At 40.0% G+C, this 23725-nt stretch overlaps 1 protein-coding gene across 4 annotated transcripts; it reads right to left on the bottom strand.

Moving 5' to 3' along the window:
- Nucleotides 1–916: 916 nt before the first annotated feature.
- On the bottom strand, nucleotides 917–8104 carry PDP1 (pyruvate dehydrogenase phosphatase catalytic subunit 1). 4 transcript variants are annotated; one of them, XM_053559056.1, is made up of 3 exons: nucleotides 7955–8096; nucleotides 7066–7100; nucleotides 917–3124 (listed from the first exon to the last, which is right to left on the bottom strand). In XM_053559056.1, exons 2-3 carry the CDS (start codon nucleotides 7094–7096, stop codon nucleotides 1467–1469), a joined length of 1689 nt encoding a protein of 562 aa, XP_053415031.1. In that variant the 5' UTR covers nucleotides 7097–7100; nucleotides 7955–8096; the 3' UTR covers nucleotides 917–1466. The 4 variants fall into 4 exon arrangements, with proteins under 4 accessions (XP_053415031.1, XP_053415030.1, XP_053415032.1 ...); XM_053559055.1 differs by lacking the exon at nucleotides 7955–8096 and adding an exon at nucleotides 7343–7933; XM_053559057.1 differs by lacking the exon at nucleotides 7066–7100 and having other exon boundaries at nucleotides 7955–8104.
- Between the last annotated feature and the right edge of the window lie 15621 nt (nucleotides 8105–23725).

The following is a 23725-nucleotide window of genomic DNA, read 5'->3' as shown; positions in this document are numbered from 1 at the left end:
AGAATCTATGTGACTATTGAACACAAACATAGCCATCTTTTTAAACAGTGATGCTAGAATAAGTGAAAAAATTATGCACAGCTGAATACAGATCACCAAACACAGAACAAAATGCCATTTGATGCATATCAAATAAGCTCCCCAAAAGCCAATCTGAACACAATTACTTTCATTTACTGTGATAGAGTATTAGGAGGGACTGTATGTAATTACTGTATGTAATTATGCTGCAAACAACACTTGACAATACTAAGTGTTCTATTAAGCATCAGGCATGCACAATAGTTACCTTTTAAAATTTATCATGTATAACACATATATACACATATATCTAAGCTACAATATGTTTAAAGTATTTAGTAATTTTAAACCAAATATTTTAATTGACCTATGTCTAAATGGGTAAAAATAGGGTAAAAATAAAAACTTCCTCTTGTCTCAATACCAGATGGTGATATTAAACCTTACTCCCCAAATTGATGTTTAAACTTATTTTATATATGTCACCTTTAGAATTCCAAAAGTGATGAAGATTCTTATTACACTAATAAGTAGTATGATTCCCCGGCAGCAGTCTACCCACCACACACTTACAGCATGCCATGTCTTCGGGGATTATTTCAAAGAGTGATGTGTTGGTGGTTAAAGATGATAATAATTGAACATATCAGTCTCTTTTTATTCTGGATCTCTTTATTTCAAACTAAATAAAGCTTTCTTTAGTACAAATAAAAAACCTTTTTACTTAACATCAACATAAGAACAGATAAAACTAAAAACCTTTATTGTCTTCAACAGTGTGGCAAAATAGAAAATATTTCAATTACATTAGGAAACCAGAGGTGGGGAGTGAATATAGTTCTTCTATTTAAGAGGCATTCCAGTGAAATAATCATAAAAACTTAGAAATTAGATCGCTTGGTTCTTGGTCATTTATGGCTTTAAGTACTGGATTTGAAAACCATATCAGGCCAAAGTAAATTTATATGAATAATGCATAGATTATATACCTAGAAAACCATGCAATAAATACATGTTCTCGTGTACATTGGGATCTTAGTGAAGACAGGGGTCTGAAGGGGTGAAGAATATTGTTTCTCCTTTTTTTCCAATAGACTACACCCAACAAGATCCTTGCTTTTGGTCTATTCAAAATTCTACTTGTTAGGTAATCCTAATTTTCTCAGGTTGGTAAAAGCAACCAATATTTCAAGACACCTACAATGAGGAAATAACTTGCTTCAAAAGTGCAGGTGCTATGAGGGCTAAACTAGGCAGAAACAGACTCTCATGATCCTGCCACCCTGTTGCAAAGTCAGTCTGGAGTATTTGACTAGCTAGGGTATCAAATGGGTAAATGCTTGGAGTGACCCTCTGGAAATGTTTATTATATTAGTAACTTTAAAAAAAATTTTCTGCCCTTTAAATTTATTTCATTTGAGAACTGCCAGGGTAAGATCCACTCACTATTCCTGGTTTTGATATGCCCCCACGACATGAGAATTGAACTGAACCACAATGATTGTAATGTCATCTCTGTACATACGAGCAAGCTCTTCAGGAAGACTAAGCATTTTGGAGAGGCGCTCATGATCAACTGTCCCGAACTCATTGTTGCCCACAGCATGGCGGATGAGATGGGTTGCTGCATTCTGATCCTCAAATACTGAGGACATTTTGGTTCTCCTTTCTGTTAAAAGGCCATGCATCTGTCCCAGAGTCACCTTGTAGCCACCAACAGCTATCGGCTGTTGGTGATGCATGCCAGTTAGGTACTCACCCACAATCCTAACCACATCCTGCCTATGCATAGTCTCCCACAGTCCATCAGTAGCCAATACCAGAAACTTATCCTGTGGCCTTAACCGGTGGTAAGTTACTTCTGGCTCAGCAGTGAGATATGGTGGTGTGTAATAATTAGGAGGGATAAACTTGGTATACTCGTTTTCATTCAGCTGATCTGGGCCAGATTCTATCACTCTCTTTTGAAGGTCAATGCTCCATTTGAACTTTACATCTCCAAAAGCTCTAAATGGCATCAGCAGGCCAAGCAGCCGATCCTGTTTCACCACACTCTTGGCCTCATTCTTTGGGTGTTCCAATTTCAACCGTTCTAGTTCTCTTTCATTCTGAGCATTGTGGTCATTAGACAGTGTCACTGCTGACCAAGAGCCATCCTCTTCCTGCACACCTAGCATGGCTCTGCTATCACCAGTATTGGCCACATGAAGGTCAACACCATCCACATGGGCCACACAAGCGGTGGCCCCAGAAAATGCCACTCGAAGCACCAGGTAATTGAGGAAAGAATTAGGATCACCAACTTGAGCCTCCAAAGAGATGTCATTATCAAGCCTCTTGAAAGCATTAATTAAAGCCTCCTTAACATCAATATCAGTTGATTCGCCAGTGTTGAGGTCTATCAGCTCTTGCCAGTAAGTCCTCAAGCTGTTGAAGTACAACTTGGATGCCTCTTTACTGAAGTAATCGTTGGGGTGCTTGTGCCACTGGAGGATGGGTAGCAGTGCCCGACCACTCTCCACTGCATTTTCTATCTCTAGCAAAGTCTCATAGGGTAACAAAGAGACAGCAATATAATAAAAGAGTCTTTCACTGACAGCCTGAGAACAAGCACAGCCTGCATGGCCATCGAAAACTCCCAAAAGCATCCCTCTAGTCTGCAAGCAGGTTGCTGCACTTCTCCGATCTTCAATGGGTGCATTTGCAGGCAGCTGATTGCTGTCAAACCCAAGGACAGAACTGACATTTTTGCCATCAAATTCTGGCACTTTGAAACTATATTCATTAGCTTTAAGAATGCTGTTGACTTGTGGAGGTGTGAGGTAAAATTTCTGCGGTGTGGAAGCATATCTTCTTCCCTGGGTGTACTGCCACCAGTTCTCCTTTGGCCTGCAAAAGGTAGCATATGCCGGATGGGGAGTATATCTCAGGCGACTCTGAGGAACGTAGGGTGATGAACAGCAGAGATGTTTGTGGTGGCAGTAACACGCAGTGCCATAGATTCTGCTCAGTTCACAATTACGGATGAGAGGAAAAAATAGTTGAGTTGGTGCTGGCATGGCATCAGAGAATAGCGGCAGGCTGGAACTTCTGACTGGGATTCCTAGACAGCAAATTAAACAGATGTACACAAAGAAAACAGTTACATTTCTATTACTTAATCTAGCTTTGCTTTTATTGCAAATATTAAACAAGTCAATCTAAATGCTAAGCCTTATGCTAAGAGGTACTGTATACAAATTGTATACAAATATCATACAGTATTTCTACAGAGTATATTCTGGTAAGTACAACTCCCAATTATTCATGGAGCCAGGACTGAACTCCCAGTTCCTGTAATCAAGCTTTAATTTTCTCTCTTCTTCATAATTCTTTGTGTAATACAAATAGTACAGAATGTACAATAGATTTGGCTGAGGAAAGCTGAAGAGATGAAGGTTATATAACATTCTGCAGTCGCAGTCTACCTGCTCAATCACCCTTTTCCCTCTACATCCTTTAAAAAGGCTTTGAAATCTCCCATGTTGCATGGGTGATTCTTCCATTTATGAAGATCCTGTTTCTAGACCTGTTGTCAATTGTTGGCATTTGATTACACATGGCTATCACCAAAAAAGTGTGAAGATGTACCCCCAACATACGTATATTTATAGACTACTTCTAAGTTATAAGCATATACTACTGTATTAACATAATTGTATACTATAGCACAAATAGAAAAATCTCTACACAATGAAATAAAAATAGAAATTCCAGTATTTCCTTCCTGTAGCCAAGTGTTTGGTCCTGCAAACCCTGCTCCTCTAGACTACTGTGCCAATCTGGCAAGCTAAGGGGCAAAGATCTGCTGCTAACTCCCAAATAATCCAGGAAAAGTCAGCTCACATCTTTGGGTCTCACTCTCCTAAATTGTAAGTAAACACATGAAAGCAGATGTTATTTGAGGCCTCTTCTAGAATTCATGTCTTTATGTTTTTTGAGTAAGGCTTTGAAATCAAATACAGGTTTCATTTATTCAATGTTGAATTTGTGCTCTCAGTGATTTAAAAAAAGTTTAAGTATTCTAGTAGTTCTAAAGCTTTGTTAGTAACATTTGTAAATGGTCTCAATTCTAGAACTTAATTTACTTGCTACCACTGTCCACTACTTAGCAGCCATAAGGAAAAACTTAAGAAACACTATTTTCATCTATTATAGAAGTAGAATTCGCCCCTAGAAAAATGTTTTCTCCAATATAGCAATTACCCTGCTTTTATGTATACATGCATTAGAAACATCACATTGTATATCATAAATATGTACAATTATTGTCAATTATAAATTATTAATTAGTAAAATAAAGATTAAAAAGTTTTCTTTTTTTATTAAATCATAAACATATAGATCATGTATACATTAATGCATTTATGGGGTTCAATGTGCTGATTTCATATAGAATTAGGAACACTTACATCACGCTGGTTAATATATACTTCATCTTGTTTACTTAAATATTGTGTTAAGACATTTATACTCTATACTAGTAGATCTGACATGTATCCTTGCATTATGCACCATAGGTGTGATCCCACCATTCACCCTCCCTTGATCTGACCTCCCAAAGTTTTCTTATACATTAAAAAAAGTACCTATTTGCCATCAGAAAGCAATAAAGAATAATAAAATAATGGTCTAAAGTTTAGATCTAAAAGGTGCCACATTATAATTATGAATTCAGAAAAAAAAATCATTCATTATAGGACACTGAAAATAACTTGCTGGGTATTTCTCTACAATATATAATAAACGTGTATCTTTAATACAGATAATTTATGCAAGAAAAAAATCCTTCTTCTCCCTTGATGATGTATTTTTTCCCTAAATTCTTGAGATATTTCTTCAAAATATTCATTTGTTCATTAAAAATTCAATGAATGAAACATAAGGAAAATAAAACCATTTGAGTCTTAATATCAACAATTCTTTCTCAAGGGTGAGCCTGTTAAGAAAACAAAATTTACCAACAGCAAATATTAGCTATACAGTAAATTATTTTCCTATACCTGTTTTTGAAGAGTAATTTGAGAAGACTGGATAATTAAGGGGGAGGATGGAGGCAAAACTAAACACTGAATAATCACTGATTCTTGTTTGCTGTGTAGTAAATACTGTATAAGCCAGCCATAAAGAATATCTTTTGTAAGAGGTCAGAAGTAACATTATTTAAACTGTACTATCAAAGAAGAGATTTGTTAACAAAAATGAAGACAGGATCAGGCAATAGAAAGTGACAGCTAGAATCTGGAGAAAAGAATCCATTACCTAAGGAGCATCCTGAAATGCAAATGAGCATCCTGAAATAATGAAAAACAGAAATTCCAGAAGAACAGGAATCCATCAGGGTTAACCACTTAAATAACTGCACTCCAAACTGAATGAAAGTCATCCAAAGGTTAAGTGTATATGACTGAGCCAGGAGATACGCTCAAATGTTGGGCCACAGGACATTGGCTTCCAACCATAAACCTTATTTCTGTTTAGGTTTGCATGCAGAAAGTACATCAGCTCTTTTTATGCTTTGTATAAAGATTTCCTGTAAACAGATGCAATCTTTATGAAAAGAAATTTTCCTTGTAATCTTTTATCTATGTAATTTATCCTTAAGAATCTCACAGGGGAAAAAAGTGTATGGAAAGTAGATTGACTCAAAGTACTACTTTGTGGGGGTCAGGGAGAGTGACAGATGCATAACAGGGTTTGTCTAATCAAGGAATAACAAATCTGCACTCTCTTTAAATTCCTGTTTTGACATTTATTTCTGCTTTTATAGCTAACTGAAAAAAGTATGAACCCTTGTGACAAAAAGCTAATGATTCACACAGTAGGTGCTTTGAATAGTACTTAAATTCAAACCTCAAACCTCAACTATATTTTTCCAAGTAGGCATAGATTCTTGAGATTAAACACAAAAATCAGAGTAAACTGTGTCCACAGTGTCTTTCAGGGGGTTAACATACGGACTGAGATTGTATCCTAATCTGCCAACTCCCAACATGTCCTCAAAAGACAAAATTCTTAGGGAAGTTGGAATTCATGAAAACCCTGCTGTGATTAATGAGTGTTTTATTCTGATCAGCACAAGTGATATATTCTCTCCATCAGACCAGATACTTTCAAATGCTTTCATAAACAATAATTGAGCACCACAAAACTATATCTTTCAGATTATCCTGTGATTCAACAAGAAAATCTCCTACAACATCAAAACTTCTGCTGACAAGTTTGCTAAATTAACGAAGTACAATAGATGCTCTTGATTAGGCAACAAGAACAGCATCAAGTTACAGTCGTTGGTAAAATGGAGCAGTGTCAAATTTTCAAGTTATTCCTGACTACACTTTCACAGAAAAGTTCCTATCTGACATTAGAGCCTCAGTCACATAAAATGCAGCATCTTAGTCCTAGCCAGATTTGGCTGATTTTGCCAATGACTAATAAACGTGTAACCAGAAATAGGAAAGAGACCCATCCATTCTTACTGATGTGCTGGGCAGAGTCTGTGCCAAGAAATGATTCCACTTCATCAATAAACCCAGGCACCAAATTAATTAGAAAATGCTAGTAGTGCTCCTACTCTGGAGCTCCATAGCTTTGCAAAGTTTCTAATGTAAATGAAAAAAGAAAAGCTATACAGTCATTAAATGTGTAGGAAGCCCAGTTTATGTAATCCGATTGCATTAAACACACCACATAAGACTACGATTTTTCAGCATTTTCTGGTAACGTCTAGCCATTTCACAGTTCTTGACATCTTTACACGAATGAAGAAACTCGTTCCCTTTGGACGACACAAAGCACCATGCCAGCACTTGTTTGATTAGTTTCCTTTGTTTCCACCTGAAAATTGCACTCACAGCGACTACGAAGATATCTCAATCCAGAACACCTATGTTCCCTTATCTATCATTCCTTAATTCCATGCTGACCCATCTAAAACCATCCACACATAAAGTCTGTCACCATCCTTCCTAGGTACCCAACACAGGTAGTTAAGTAAATACCTACCAATTCGTCTGGGCCCGGGACACACACACATTCTCCTGTCCTCACAACACGGAGCCGACAACATCCACAACCCGCGCGGGCAGCAGCAGCGACAGCAGAACCGGCCCATTGAAAGCAAGGCAGAGATGCTCATTAGAGGAGGCAAGGGCCGGGAGGCGGGAGAGGAGGAGGGGCGAGGTCTCGATTCAGCCCGGTGAATGGGCTGAGAGGGGGAAAAGAGAATGGAGGAGGAAAAAAAGGGGTGGAGAGAAGAAATAAACCAAACAAACCAACCCACCCCGACAGGGAGGCACAGCCACAGCCCGAGGAGGCAGGAACCCAGGTGGGAGGAGAGGCGCGCGCCGAGATCAGCCCCTCCATCCAGCCCCCGCGCGGAGCCCAGGGAGCACTGCATCCCCTGCCCGCTGCCCACCCGTCCCCACGCCGCGCCGACTTCAGTCCAGAAAATCCCGGGCCCGCGGACTGCGAGCTGTCAGCGGGACCACCCCGCACCCTGGGGTGATTAAGGCGAGACGCTTAGCTGGGACGCCGCACCGCAGCCTTCCGGGAGCTTATTCTCCCGGGGGTCCCCTCGGCGCTCTCCCAGCTGTCAGCTAGCGGGTTGTGCCCTGAGAAACCGGGGGCGACGAGGCGGGCCCGCCCTCCACCCCACCCCAAGACGGCCCCTTGCGCGGCCGCGCCCGCCCAGCGGCGCCGAACCCACGGCGAGCACCTGGCGCTTCAGGGCTCCTCCCGCCCTCCGCACGCCAGCGGCGGCCGCTCCGCTAGCACGCCGGACACCCCGAGCGCGGCGCCCCCTCACAACTTTGGACAGGAGGAGGGGGATTCCGGACGGGGCGGATGGTGGCCGGGAGCAGGGAATGCGAACTGGGCATGGCAGGAGACTAACCGCTTTTTCCTGACGAGGAGGCGGTGGCGGCAGCACTACGAGGTGCTCCTTCCGCGCAACCCGGCGCAGCTCCAGGAGCGCGGCCCCTCGACCCGGGTCGGCCCACTCTGCGCCCCTACCAGCCGGGTTGCCACCCTGCCCCGCCCTCACGTTAGGGCTGGAGCACTTCCCGCCTCTCGATTGGCTGCGATTGGCTTGTGGGCGGGAGGGAGAGGGAGGGCGGTGGAGGAACGGAGGGGGCGAGGGCGGAAGAAGAGCGCACTCCCCGCCAACTTTGTGACGTCATGGGGGTCAGACAATTCCTTCCATTGGCGCGAGCCGCCCATTGGTTCCATTGGTCCGCCTCACGTGACCGCACCCGGCGGCTAGGGGAAGGTAGGGTAGAGCGGTGCTAGCAGGCGGTGGTCCGCGGGGCTGGGCGGAGTTTGCGGCGTTGGCGGCGGACCGGCTCCTGAATCTCCGCGTGCTTAACGCCTGAGGGACCGGTGCTCCCCTGGCGGGCGGGCTTCTGCGAATCCCTGGCACCTCTGCAGGGAGCTGGCGTTGTGGGTGGCCGGCCCAGTGGCCAAGTCTCCCACGCGCCTTGTCGGTGGGTGCAGGCTTTCCAGGTTAGGCTGCAGGAGCGGCTCCCGGCCCACGGGGAGACTAAATCCCTGCACTTCACCCCAACCTAGAATACAAAGCATGACGAAGAACCTCGAGAGTATTGGTTGCTTTGTTCATTTGATAACGTTACAGATTTGGGGATATTAACTCAGCTAATGTTTTCTATCGTTTGTGTCCCAGGGAGGAAGCGGGTCTAAATAGCAGCAAGAGGGAGCTGTGATGGAGGAATTCCTTCTCCTTTAGGCCAGCTGTGCACTTACCTCTGAAGGGCTTTGAAATTGGTATTGTCTGGTTTGCCTCGAGTGGTACAGGGACAAGGGGGTAGACTATAGCCTGGAGAAAAGCGAGAAGAGCACTGGACTGACTTCAGTCCGAGTCACTCCCAGTGATGAGTCCCATTTCCACCCCCATGAGACTCAGTCCCCGCGTATGTATGAGGTGAGATTAAGCTTAAAGTGGCATTGGCCCTGTTTGCAATTAAACAGAGGACGTTCCTAGGGTTTTTGTTTTTTTACTTCCATCCTTACATCTGTTCTTTATGGGACAGTAGCTTCTAAAAGCTTGGAGATACCAGATTGCTGTACTTACCGTTCCTAGTGTTGACCAATGAGTTGACTTTGATTTACTACTAGTCAATAAAGTTCACAGTTATGAAGACTAGATATAAAAACCATCATGGTAACAGTACTGTGGAGTTCTATATTTATTAATCCTCAATTACTTGATTTTTCTGTAATAAAGGAAAAAACAATATCTACCCAAAGTAGTTCTTCATAACTCCTGTATCCTTCAAATTACTCCATTCTCTTAAATAAATTAGAGGAGAACCATTTTCCTATCCCCAAGTTGCCCATGGAGTTTTGTGGCCTGATGGATCTGTCCACCTCACTTTACCCTCTCCTTTTTGCTTCTTAAATGAGCCTCTTCACATTTGCAAGTATTCTTCTCTGTCCTTTTCCTATTAAACATCTAATTTTATGTTTCTTGTTTTCTCTCCTTTCATCGAGACAGTATAGTTATTAAGGATGGTATAGCATAGTGATTTAGTTATTAAGAATGGTATAGTGTAGTGATTAAGAGTGCAATTGGGGGCGGCGCCTGTGGCTCAGTGAGTAGGGCGCTGGCCCCATATGCCGAGGGTGGCGGGTTCAAACCCAGCCCCGGCCAAATTGCAACAAAAATATAGCCGGGCGTTGTGGCGGGCGCCTGTAGTCCCAGCTGCTCGGGAGGCTGAGGCAAGAGAATCGCGTAAGCCCAAGAGTTAGAGGTTGCTGTGACCCATGTGACGTCATGGCACTCTACCTGAGGGCGGTACAGTGAGACTCTGTCTTTACGAAAAAAAAAGTGCAGTTGGGCCACGCTGCCTGGGTTCCAATCCCAGCTCTTTCTGTGTGGTCTTGGACAACCTTTGCATGTGTGGGGGGTGTGTGTGTGTAACTTGCTAAGAAAGTACGTAGCATGTAGTAAAGTGCCAAATAAGTATTAGCTAGTCTTCATATTATAGATATGTCTGGGTAAGTATTTTAAATTAAAGATTCCAGAAAGAGTAAGAGACTCAGGCCTCTTTTAATACATTTTAATACTATAAAGTGTATTTTATAGTTAAATACTCGTAAGTTATTAATATAATATGTAGAATAGAAAGTTTTAGAACTTAGGATATCAGTTTAAATAAATTATGTGAGGAGTACCTCTTAGACCTAACTTTGCAGGCATAAAATACAGTTAACTGAAAATAAGAGATTTTTATTTTAAGGTTTTTGTTTTTTTTGCCGTAGGACCCAGAAAAGAAGTTTATATTAGACTTCTCTATTGTCTATAAACTTTTTCCTAATGGTTGTAAAAAAGAGTAATGAGAATCCAGAATTTATACATCCATATCGAATGACTCTTCAAAATTGTAATAACCTTGGTAGCAGCTTTATTCCACACTTGACAATGCCATTATTCAGAGCATTTGCAAAATTCCCTTTTTGAATTATTTTCAAATCTGCCCAGGAAACTGCAACTTGTTTTACTATAACCAACTCTTTGGTTTTATACCATCTTCTTAGTTTGAATGACCTGGATATCTCTGAAAATAACACCAACTCTCAAAAACCTGGTGTTTGCTACCACTTAGTATAGTTGAAAAAAAAATTGTCATTATATTATTGGATGCCAAAGGGTTTCTGAAATCAAAATGGCTTTGAAATTTCAGTTAGAGGTGTGAGTTCTGTTCTCTAAAGTTGTATGATTCAGTGTTAAGTACGTTTATAAATAAAGTGTCCTTTTGCAGAGGTAGCAACTGGTGGCACCCACTGAGATTCTTTAGTATCTCAACCTTGACTCTCCTCTGGCCTGGCTTTGTTTGGGTTTCTAGGTGGAGCTCCTTTTGGCCACCCGATAGGTTTGTTTCAAAAGTGCTGTTGCAGGACCTTAGGTTTGCTGCTGCTCTGACCCCACAGACTATTTTAGCCACCAGAACACCTGTTGATACTTTGGTATTGGAAGTTGTTGAAACATAACACAAAACAACTCAGGATTGTTGCAGAGAAGAATAGGCATGGAGGGAGGAAGGGGCTTCAAAGATAGCGTGGTACAAAGAAAGCACTGTGCAAAACTGCCTGTTTTATCTACACAAATGCTTTCTGTGATATTGAAAATGCAGTGATATTTCCTGAATGTGATCCTTGACATTTTCATTCTCATGCCCTAGAGCAAACCTAGTAATGAACAAATGCTTGACCAGATTGGCCTGGTGTTCTCGTGGGCAAGTGATAAGGGCACTGGAGGTTAGCTTTGACAACATGGAGAGGTCCAGCAGTCTTAACGATGCCAACTAGGAAGCTTAAAATAGGCCTACATGAAGGTCTGAGATGTCAGCCTGGTGATTACTGACTTACCAGGGCCTTTGCCAAAATCAGCAGTCAAAGGGGAAAGACCTGGTTTAGTACTTCTGTCTTTTCCTCCTGTTTCCCTTCAGATCTTGGGTAGAAAGTCAACAAGTAATTCGGAAGTGACTAAAGAATGGATATCTGTTTTATTACCATCTTGGTGTTGAGAGTTGCTTCTTTGTAATTAAGTTGTTTGGCGTTTTGCAGTGAGGTCAACAAATCATCTACACAAAGAATCAGAATGTATATTGTGGCCCCTCTCCCTTGCCCTGGAGGCTGTTGTAGGTGATTTCACATTCATCTCTTTTTCTATTTGAAAAAGAATCTGTTCTCATCGGAATTCACAAGCCAATAGAATGTTCAAGAGGGAAAAAAAAAATCTTTACCCTCTTGCAAATTAGGGACAAAAGTCTATTGGCTAGAAAGTTCAATTGGTTAATTGAACGTGACAAAAAATGTGAAAAGTAGGTATTAAGGTTGCTTAATTAGAGAAGTTCAGGTAATTTTAGCTGGAATACCCATGTCTGCAGACCTGAGAATGGCACATACTTCAAAAATTCCTGTTAGGATGATTTGCACGGGTGAGAGGAGAAGAATGAAGAAGGCTTGGTATTATTGTCTGACCTTCAGACAATTTGACAAGATCGATTTTTCATTTAGTGTAATTTGGTAGATGGACTCCCCCAAATACAGACAGTATAAGATAGAAGAAGAGTTTCCAATGAGCTGAAACATTGGGGCGTGTCTGAGCACTTTTTACAGTAGGTGCCAGGTCATGTCTGCCTCTGAAGTTCTGCTGAACTGCAGACTTCATCAGGAGTCCTCAACCTATGAACTCAAAGATGGGAGTGGCAGATTTGCATACCTCTTTAAAGCTAGAATTCTTTACTTATTTTAACTACTTAGGGCTACTTAGAGTATAAGCTTCTGAAGGGCAGGGACCCTGTCTCTTTTTGCACCAATATAAACCCATGAATTGGCATATAGTGAAAACTAACAGGTAGTGGGTGCTTCCATTGTACTTGCTCTTCTAAGTACATTGTCTTGTTGTGAGGTGAGTATTACCCTTATGTGTATCCATTTCACAAGAGAGGAAACTGAGTCTCAACAGGGGTAGTTTATCCAAGGATCACATAAGTAGGAAACTGTGGAAGCATCGAAGGCACTATGTTTCAGTGACCACACAAAATGCTCAAGAATGAATAAATGAACTGGTTTTAAATGAAGAAAATTATATATGGCCATAGATGAATGAGAATATTTCATGAATAAATGAATATGTCACCTTTTATTCCTTAGGTTTTCAAAAGAGCTTATTTAGAATTAATTTATCTAATTCGGTTAATTATAGCTTTGTAAGAACTAAAATGATTTCATATTATCATTATGGATTTAAAGGCAAATTATATACTTGTAATTGCAGAATTTCCATCCATGCTTCTTGTATCTGTAACCAGAAATAAATTTGGCACAGCTAAGTGTATCACTGCTAAATAGCCACTCCTGTTAGGGAGCTGTAGGGCTTAGTTGTGATTTTTCAGGAAAACCAATTATGGCTTATAAAAAGTACATTTTATTATAAACAAGACATAATAAATATTTTAGGTAATTAATGTGTTTAATTTGCATTCTAATAAAATTGTAGTTAATTATATGATACAAAGTAAACAATTTGACCTACCAAAAGCAGTAAGTTAATATTCAGTTTATAGTGTTATTTTTAAGCAGTATCAGCTGAAGAGAGAAAAGTTCAAGGAGAGAAAGAAAACAATGAAGTAAAGATGAATGTTGATAATAGCTATTGAATTTTGCATTTAGTTTCTACTAAACACAAACTCAGAAATAATGAGCTCTGGGACTCTAATCAGAATATTTAAGGAATTACTCAAGTATGATATCTGCATTATGATTTTAATCCCTCATGATTTTGTAGAATGGATATAAGTTGGAGTCTGAGTTCAAATCTCAGCTCTGCTTTTTTTTTTATTGTTAAATCATAGCTGTGTACATTAGTGCAATCAAGGGGTACAATGTGCTGGTTTCATATACAATCTGAAGCTCTACTTCTTACTAAATTTACCAAATAGCTTCAACTTTTTTTGTTTGTTTTTAATAATCTAAGGTGTCTTGTTAGAATTAGGGATAATGTGAATTAAAATGCCAAATAGTTCACAAACACACCTTTTAGCACTTAAATTAGTTCCCTATTTCTGTTGTAATAAGTTACCACACATTTATCAACTTAAAACAACACACACATCTTTCAGTTCTAAAGGTCACAAGTCTGAAATAGGTCTCAGTGGACTAAAATCAAAGTGTCATTCCCCTCTGAATCTCCAGGGGAGAATCCATTCGCTTTCCTTTCTCAGCCTTGGGAAGCTTCCCACATCCCTTGGCTCATGGCTGTGTTCTCCAACATCAAAGCTACCAGAGTAGCATCTTCAAATCACTCTCTGTCTCCAACTTCAGGCTTTAAAGACCCTTGTGATTACATTGGGCACTCAGTAATAATCCAGGATAATCTTATTTTAAGGTCAGCTGACAGACAACCTTAATTTTATGTTTTTCCTTGTAACAGCATATTCACAGATGCTAGGATTATGACATAGACATCTTTTGGAGGTAAGGAAGGGGCAGTATTCTGCATACTATAGTACTTTTCTTAACACTAATTTATTCATTCTCAAACTCACTAAAGGAAGATATGAATAATAAAAACTATCCTCAAGAACCTAATGTTTATGTAGAAAGCTTAAATATTATTTATAAAAAACATTAACCAATAATGCAAGGCAGGATGCAACAAGCCCCAGTATGAGCCATTCAAGTCTGTGCCATTAAAAAAAAAAAAAAAGTCTGTGCCACAGGACTTTGGAGGAGAGTTTCCTTAGGTGTGTGAGAGAGAAAAAGAATCATTGGAAATTTTGATTGTCTAAAAGGAGCAATGTAATGAGAATGCCCCCTTCCTTCCTCAAAAGGCAAATCTGATCTTAGGTTAAAAACAAAGGAGGTGATAACTTCCCTTCATTCTGCCTTCATGAATACCCACCAAACTTTGACAGGCATATAAGTCTGCACTGTAGCTAAAGGAGGGTTGCCAACAGGATAAAGAGCTTAGAAACAACATATGAGAAGTTTAGGGATATTCATGGGGGTATTCATACTTTGTCATATGAAAAAATAGCTGGCTTTGTCTTTAAAAACTCTGGAGTTTGAAGAAACTAAAGTATGTGTGTGCAAGTTGGATTTAAACTCAGGATGATAACTTTATGTGATTATGGTTTTCTGAATATGGGATGAGCTCCTTGAGATAATGAGTTTGCTGTTAGTGGAGGTATTCAAATATAATCTAGACAACAAGTGACAAAGAATGTGCTGTCACAGCTTTTTGTTCGTGTCTCAAACATTGTACTTACACTGTGATCATTTGCATGCTAATTTCCCTGTATAAATCATGACCTCTTTCAAGGCTGGATTTAACATAGTATTTGTTTTTTCTTTTTTTTCCTTGAAACAGTCTCAAGCTGTCGCTCTGGGTAGAGTGCCATGGCGTCATCATAGCTCACGGCAACCTTCAACTCTTGGGCTCAAGCAATCCTCTTGCCTCAGTTTTTTGTGTTTTTAGTAGAGACAGGGTCTTGCTCTTTCTCAGGCTATTCTCAAACGCATGAGCTCAAGCAATCCACCCACCTCGGCCTCCCAGAGTGGTAGGATTACAGGTGTGAGCCACTGCATCTGGCCCATAGTATTTGTTTTTAACTTGGTTTAGGAGGTAGCTATTAAATATTGGGTAGAATAGATGTATGTAGCATGAATGAGTTTGAGAGTTGGACAGAGCAAGTGTTAGAATCCCACCTAACAATCAATCCTCTGGGACTCTTGATTCTCTGAACTTGGATTTGAGCTAGAGTTAGAAAATTGTGTTAGGATCCAGAAGGGGGGTTGTGGTAGTGCAAGGTGGGATTTTTTGCAATTTTGCTTCCAGAAGAGGGAGCAAATCTGAGTGCAAAGCTGTGCTGCAGAGTGGGAGTTAGTGTTGGGGGTAGAGTCTGGTTCTTGATTATTGAAAGTCTTTAATTTCACAGATGTTGGACTTTCTTATCTTGCAGTTGGGATCCAGATTGATGCTTGACTAACTTATGAAAGAAGAGAAAAAAGTGCTGATAATGATATGCATTTGGCTGGTTAGGAATAGGTGGAATGATTGCCTAAATATGGGAGTAAAGAGTTAAAACGCAGAGCTGGTTGATGGAGTGAAAATGTAAAGGAGGGAACAGAGTTACTAAAAAAGTCAGGACTTTGTGAGTTAATACATTGCTGACTGGTCGCAAGTTACCTGGTAACACAGATAGTTTGTGCATAACATTGCCAGTCAACAATATGTTAACATAGCAGCTGTTCCCTGATTGATTTCTCCAAGTCTCAATTCCCAGTTGTTCCCAATTCAGCCTATTTTATTCTTTCTCCCCTCCTCATGTCTCAGCTGCTTATAATATACAATCACTTAGTACCTTCAAAATCTTAGCATGTTGTTGACCAGCAATTTTATGCAGAAACTATCCATGTTAATGGGTAACTCATGTCTGGTCAGCAACGTGTGAACTAGGACAGGTTGAAAGAGGGAGGGATGGCCATGAGGATGGACATTTTATGTCAACTGAGTTTCTTTAGTACTGATATGGAGGTAACATGGAAAAATATTCATAATATCCAGGATTTTTCAGAATTGATTCCATTAAGTTCATGGCCAAAGTAGGCTGCTTTTAATATTTATGAAGCTAGAAAGTCAAGAGTATTAGCCTGTAAAGGTCACACTTTTTTTTTTGTTGTTTTTTATTTTGTTTTGGTTTTTTTGCAGTTTTTGGCCAGGGCTGGGTTGGAACCCGCCACCTCCGGCATATGGGGCCAGCGCCCTACTTCTTTGAGCCACAGGCGCCGCTCAGGGCACACATTTTTTAAGAAGTGAGCTGCTACAATGGCAATAGTTATAGCAGACGCTGTTGTGTGAGCCCATTTTGGGCCTGCACGGTGAGCCACTTTGCATGTATCATCCCATTTCATTAAGTCATTCATCAGCTCACACTCCACACAATGTCTGTGTTAGGGCAGTGCCCAAGGAAAATTCCCATCCCTGCTACTAAGGATAATTCTGGCTCTAAAGTAATTGGATATTTTTTTTAAAAATTGGCTTTTGAACTGAATAATTATCTGTGACTCTATGTGTGTGAATGTGTAGGGGCAGAGGTAGGAGGAGTTATTCCAACTTTGAAAGCCAGAATTGTGACCCAGTTATGGTATGTGTGTAATATATTTTTTAATCTCTTTCCTGTTTCTGTTCCATATCCCCATCCTTATTTTCCTATTCTCCCTTCTCCTTTAATTTATGCTGCCTTGTATTTTATACATCCTAAAGGTAGTCATAAATTCATTCTGGAACAAAGGAGAGTAAGTGTAAATATATTTCTATTAGTGCCTACCTTATAGATACAGAAGAGAGAGACTCTATTAATTTATCTAACTTGCCCACGATCCCAGGAGAGGTGTCCTCTGTTGCTGGCCAACAAATATCTACCCAAATGAGCTTGAAACAATGAACATGAATGATCTCACTTAGTTTCTGAAGGTCAGAAATCTGAGAGTAGCTTAGCCAGGGGGTTCTAATGCATGGTCTCACGAATTTATAGTCAAGCTGTCAGCCAGGGTTGCCTTCATCTGAAAGCTTGACTGAGGCTGGAGAGTATGCTTCCTGCTCGCTCACATGGCTGTTTCTGCCCCAGGGACCTCGCTATAGAGCTGCTGCTCGCAACATAGCAGCTGGCTTTCCCCAGAGTGAGTGATCCAAGAGACAGACAGAGACCAAGACAGAAGCTACAATGTCTTTCTTTTATAGCAATCTTGGAAAGGACAAATAATCACTTCTGTACCTTGATAAAAATTGTGTGGGAATTCCACAGGGCCTGAATTCCAGCAGCAGAAATCAGTGGGGGACATCCTGAAGGCGGCTGCCATGCACAGTAAGTAAATAATGTAGCAGAGCCTGCAGGATGCTGCTTTTATAATACAAAAGTGTTGGATTTAGACGTGCTTTTGAGTTTGGCTGCCAGAGCTGTTTGCATTTCTTTCATCTTGAAAACTGGGGAAATGAGCTCTAGCAGGTGGTGCTATCCTGGGTTACTAGTTTTCTTCCTCTAATCCTGTTTATAGTTGCCAATGCTGCCCCAATTTTATCCATAAAGTTTTGTGCAGCCTCATGACGCTATTTAATCACTACTAAAATTAATTCAAACTTGAACTTTAAGCCAGCATTCCACAATTCAACTTTTGGATACCATTAAGGAGTTAAATAGTTCACGCTATGTATATTTATAGTCTCTGATTTCAGTAGTGCAAGAAATGATTGATTATAATTTGAGTTCCTTGTGTTTTTTTATGTACAGAGAAATGCATGTATATAAAGAATAAAAGTTTTAGGTTATTCCACCCCTCATAAGGGTAAAAACCCATAAAGATATTTTTATGAAACATATTTTTACTGCATTGTTGAACTGTGGCCAGATTTTGTCAGGGAAATAAGAACATTTTGTTTTCCTAGTTTCAGGGAACTGCTGGCTCAGTGTTAAGTTTTCAGTCCACAAATCCATGACTCACCAATCAACGACCTGGATAGATGAACACATAGGCTCTCATTTGCAACTGCCTATTGCCCTAACATTTGATGATTCTTATTCTATTCTGCATCTGGATACTTCATTTTCATTTGAAATATGTATAATTGGATGCCACTGTTACTGTTTAAAGACAACCCCAAACCAATTTCTTAGCCAAGATTATTTTTCTGAACAATGATGTTTACTAATTATTCCAACTTTAAATTCTCAAGTTATTGCTGTGTGCCTAAGGCATTTGAATGTTCTTAGAACTTTCTTTATATGTCTGGAACTTCACTCCAGGGCCTGTTGTGGTATGTCAGTTTGCACATAATCAGTTTTGTCTAGGGAGAGAACTTTGTCTTTACATTTGACTTAGTTATGTGAAAATCAATAGTTTAAATACTCTTAGAATGTTTATTGTGTTTTAGGTTTTGTGTTGTGTTATACAAATGGAGAAAAGAGTAAAAATCTTTGTACCTTTAAGTTTGTAGTCTATGGCTTGGGCATGGTAGCTCATATCTGTAATCCTAGCACTCTGGGAGGCTGATTGTGGGAAGACTCCATCTCTATACTCAAAAAAATTAGCCAGGCATGATGGGGTGTGACTGTCGTCCCAGCTACTCCGGAGGCTGAGCCAGGAGGATCACTGGAGCCCAAGAGTTTGAAGTTACTGTGAGCTAGGCTGAGGCCATGGCACTCTAGTCTGGGCCAACAGAATGAGACTTGGTCTCAAAAAACAAACAACTTGTGGTCTAGATGCTAGACAAACATTAACAGGCATAATTATGAAACTATGTGATATAAGAGAAGTATTACAAAATGCTTGAAGAGAAAGAAAGGGATTAGTTCTTTCTGGTAGTAGAGGGGGGAGATGTCAGGAAAGATTTTCTCTTAGATCTGTAGTACCCAAACGTGAGTTCAAGGCTAATAGAATTTTCACTGACTTTTGGCAGAATGAAAAAAAAAATAAAAAGGTTGTGACTTTTAAAAAAATTCTGTAAGCTGACTTCATGATTTCTTTTTTTTTTTTTAAAGTTTCTGTTCATGTCTTTGCCCACTTTTATTTTCATTTATTTATTTATTTATTTATTTATTTATTTATTTTGCAGTTTTTAGCCGGGGCTAGGTTTGAACCCACCACCTCCAGCCTATGGGGCCAGCACCCTACTCCTTTGAGCCACAGGCACTGCCCCTGACTTTATGATTTCAAAAAAATTATTTAGCCTGAAATTATGTTACTTCCATGTGTTTTCTGTTATATTGTCCTTTATATTAGGAAATCATGATGATAATATGAATTACAATGTGTAGATGGTGACATTTAAACTCGGCTTGGAGGAAAAACACACTCCTACATGAAGGAGTTCCTGCTATTTGCCTTCCAGTGGTTTAGCCACATCTGTGTTAAGGGAATATTAATTTGCAAAAAAGAAAAAATATAACACAATAACTAAGAAAATGCCAGGAAGGCTATGTTAACCAATGTGATGAAAATATGTCAAATGATATATAAAACTAGTGTATGGTGCCCCATGATTGCATTAATGTACACAGCTATGATTTAATTAAAAAAAAAAAAAGAAAGAAAAAATATATGCTTCTTTTTTACAACTTGTTTTGAAAGCTTTCCTTAAATGTGTCTGGAAGAACCAGGAGAGAAGTGAGTAGTAAGAGAAAAACTTGTCCCCAAGGTGCCCATAGAACAGTGGTTAGGGTGCTGGCCACAGGCTCCGAGGCTGGTGAGTTCAAACCCAGCCCGGGGCTTGCTAAACAAAATAAATAAATAAATTAATTAATTAATTAATTAAAAAAAAATTAAAAACCCAGCCCGGGGCTTGGTGTTGTGGTGGACATCTGTAGTCCCAGCTACCAGGGAAGCTAAAGCAAGAGAATCACCTGAGCCCAAGAGTATTAGGTTGCTGTGAGCTATGACACCATGCACTCTACCAAGGGTGACAAAGTAAGATTCTGTCTCAATAAAAAAAAAAAAAAAAATTGTCCCCACAGTGGTGGCGAATGTGAACTGTTGCTATAGAAAGCAGCTATTGCCAACATGGAAATTTGTTTTGGAAGAATCCCCCACCCCAAATAAATCTTATGTAGTTTAGATAAAGTTAGACTAGATGAATGTAAACCTTCTGTTTATTGTTAGACATTAGGCTAAAAAATGAAAAGGACCTATATAAATATAGACCTTCTCTTGCCTCCTAATTTTTTGCAAGGGGAAAGGAGAAAGAATAAGCCATTGGACCCATGTGTCCAAGCCAAGTCAGCAGTAATGGAGTCTTTAACTTGGCCATACTGAAGGCTAACTATGCACACCCGTGTTCAACTGCCTATGAAAGCTTTTCACCTAGGGCAGCGCCTGTGGCTCAAAGGGGTATAGTGCCGGTCCCACATGCTGGAGGTGGCGGGTTCAAACCCAGCCCCAGCCAAAAACCACACACACAAAAAAACTTTTCATCTATTTGCACATGGATGCCTCTCCAGATTTGAGCTACATCCATAATGTTAAGAGAATGTGTCATCTTTTCAGAGGGATTCAAGGAGAACCACAAAGATTATAAAAGGACTAAATGATATAAAGAAGGTGCTTGCGAAGAATATAAGGATTCCTTTATTTGAGCTCTGAGGTGGTGATATTACAGGAATTTATCTGCCCTGGGTTCCTCCCAACAGAAGCACTTTAAGAAGTGATCAAAGATTTCCTTGAAAACTTGTCAGACAACAATCTTAAATAACAGGCTTTCTCTCTCCTGGGCACTTGAGTGTGCTCCCCTGTGCATGAGGGCTCTGAGGTCAGACACACTCGGTCACGTGTTCACTCCACCCCTTACTACTGTCCAGTCACAGCCTTGCTAAGCCTTGTTTCCTGCTGTCTGCAGTGGACAGTTCTTACTTCATAGGGCTCTTATAAACTGACAATATGCATGTAGTAAGCACAAGCTACTCGTCTATGTTTTTATTGATATTATTGCCATTTCCTTGTGGGAGCAACACTTCTCTCCTGGCCCCTCTCCCTTCTATGATTCACTGACTACTGTCTTTGAGTGTGGAGGATCCTGATTCAGATGGACTAGTGCTACCTATAGTTGGTTCTTTCAGCTTCCTCAAAACTAAAACATTTTCACATGAATAAAAAATATGCTAATGTTCATAGGGCAGATCATTTATTTGGTTAACTGTCATATACTTAAGCAAATTACACAAAATTTTATATCATGCTATTTCTAGGCAAAGTCATGTAGGGAAGTAAGGTTAAATAAACAAATTATACATTCTACCAACAATCGTCAGACTTCCCCCTCCCATGACCTTTAGCAACTCACCAATGAAAATATTGGAAGATGAACTCATCAGTGATGATGGGTGAGTCCTTCCTGGTTCCTGATTTGCAAAGGAAAAAATAGAGAAAGAGAGATGTGGCTTCAAAGGGTGTGATCATGACATGTTCTGGCACACAGAGGTGTGCCTTGAAGCCTGTCTTCCCTGAAATGACTAGCCAAGCTGTTGGAGGTTGAAAGAAATAAGAAGAGCTCCTTTATTCCCCTCTTTACACTCCTGAGAAGCAAATTTTATAATTAAAAAGGGGTTATAGGAGTCATGTGGTTATATCTCTTGCTGAGAAAGTCACTCTAGGGAAATGATGAATTGGCCTACCCTTCAAGAGCACTAGTATTAGTTATTAATTCATTCAACAGTAATCACTGGACACCCAATATATGCCAGGCATTGTTCCCGACACTGGGGATAAAACAGCACAAGGACCCTGTTCTCATGGAACTTGCAACTTAGTGCGTAAAACGATACAAAAGGAATTCCACACAAATCCCACAGTCCACCATAGGAATGCCCTAAAGGCGGGCTTGGTGCATTATGCTGCCCTAGTACTGTGTTTGGTTTTAACACAGAGACTTCACAAGTACATTTTTAATACTGTTGCACTAATTACCAAAGCAGTAACTTCCAGCCAAAGCAGAGAGTATTTTTGACCTTTCAAAAATGATTGACATGAGATCTATTTTTGTACTGCTTTCTCAAGTTCATGTCCTTTGTGGTAGCCAGCAAGGAAAATATCACCCTGCTGCAAGTGTAACAGAATAAGCTCTGTGTTATCCATGATACTTCAACCTCAGCCTGCTGAGAAGCAAATTCTTTGATTTACCTAATGCCGTTTTGTGCTTTAAGCATTAGGGTTACCTGACTAGCGTTTTGCTCTTTGATATACTTACCTTTGTTTGGTATGCCTTCTTAAGTTTCCACACAAATTTTAATAAGGGTCAGAAAGCTTGAAGGAGGCCAAAACCTGGATAACATTATAGATGTACTTCCTGGTAAATACATGGAATGAACTTCAAATTTCTGTAGGTTGGTGGTTTGTAAAAGGAAGGTTTTAACCTTAACCCAACCTCTTCCCCTTGTAAAAACACATAGTAAGTCATGCATGGCATCTTAGCTGTTGCATTTCAACTATGGAGAGGTATCTAATATCAAGTCAATATTGTTTTTAACCCTAGATGTACCATATCAAGTGAGTAAGAGCAAGTCTTCTCTCAAATATCCCCTACAGATTCACTGATTGCAACAGAGGAAAAGATAACCTTCACAATGGGAAGATCTGATAGCTACACCACAACCAGTGAATCTAACATTATCAATAATGGCGATTATTGACTCACATTATTTTCATCCCTATGAGATGCAATGAGAAATGCACAGCATCGTGTACATAAAATTCTTACTAAAGAACATGGAACCTGAATCCAATCATGAGGAAATAAGCAGGCAAGTTCAGATTGTGGGACATTATATAGGGCAACTGGCTTGGACTCTTCAAAAATGTAAATGTTGTGAAAGACAAAGACAATAGATAAAGATAAGGTGGGAAAATGCTCCACATTGTAAGAGACTAAAGAGGCACGATGGCTGGGTGATTGATGCTGGATCCAGAAAAGAAAGAAGGCAAAATAGAGGAGAAGGGATAGGAGGATGGAAGAAAATATCTTTGAAGGACATTTAGGGGACAACTGGAGAAATATGAATATACTCATTTTATTAGATAGTATTTTTGTATTGCTGTTAAATTTCTGGAATCCAATTGTTGTGAAGGAGAGTGTTTTTGCTTTTAGATGTAAATGCTGAAATATTTTAAATGTAAAATGTCATGAGATCTGCAACTTTCAAGTGGTTCAAGAAAAAATTACATGAAGAGAGAGAGAAGCAAGCAGGGCACTATGTTAATTGGTGAATCAAGGTGTTGGGAATATGTGTGCTTACTGACGTAGCCTCTCAACTCATCTGTAGGTTTCAAATATGTCAACGTAAAATGTTGCTTGGGGGTGAGGAGGAGACAAGAAAAGTCTATTTACAAGGAATTATTATAAAAATCCAGAAAAAAAAAATGTGATAAAGTCGTCACAGACAACAAAATATGTGAAGCCACAGAGGAGAAATGTCCAGGACAGTGGGCAGAACTCTGGAACGGGAATCACAAAGCGTGCCTTCTGTCTGCTGTATCATCATGAGCCCTGTCACTGTGGGCAGTTTGCCTAAACTCTCTGTTTTCATTTCTTAAGGCTACCATCACCACATTCCAGTGGCTTTAAACATTAGGAGTTTATTGTCTGACAGTTCCGTTC

The sequence above is a fragment of the Nycticebus coucang genome, chromosome 13 (genome assembly GCF_027406575.1).
Source record: "Nycticebus coucang isolate mNycCou1 chromosome 13, mNycCou1.pri, whole genome shotgun sequence".
Lineage (NCBI taxonomy): Eukaryota > Metazoa > Chordata > Mammalia > Primates > Lorisidae > Nycticebus > Nycticebus coucang.
Note: the sequence above shows the minus strand (reverse complement) of the source record. Positions and strands in the feature narration are given on the sequence as shown.

Coding starts and splice junctions, on each gene's coding strand:
- PDP1 (XM_053559054.1), bottom strand. CDS start 7,459: ATGCAGTGCTCCCTGGGCTCCGCGCGGGGGCTGGATGGAGGGGCTGAT. Junction 3,125..7,065: donor TCCCGGGCCCAGACGAATTG/GTAGGTATTTAC, acceptor TTTGCTGTCTAG/GAATCCCAGTCAGAAGTTCC.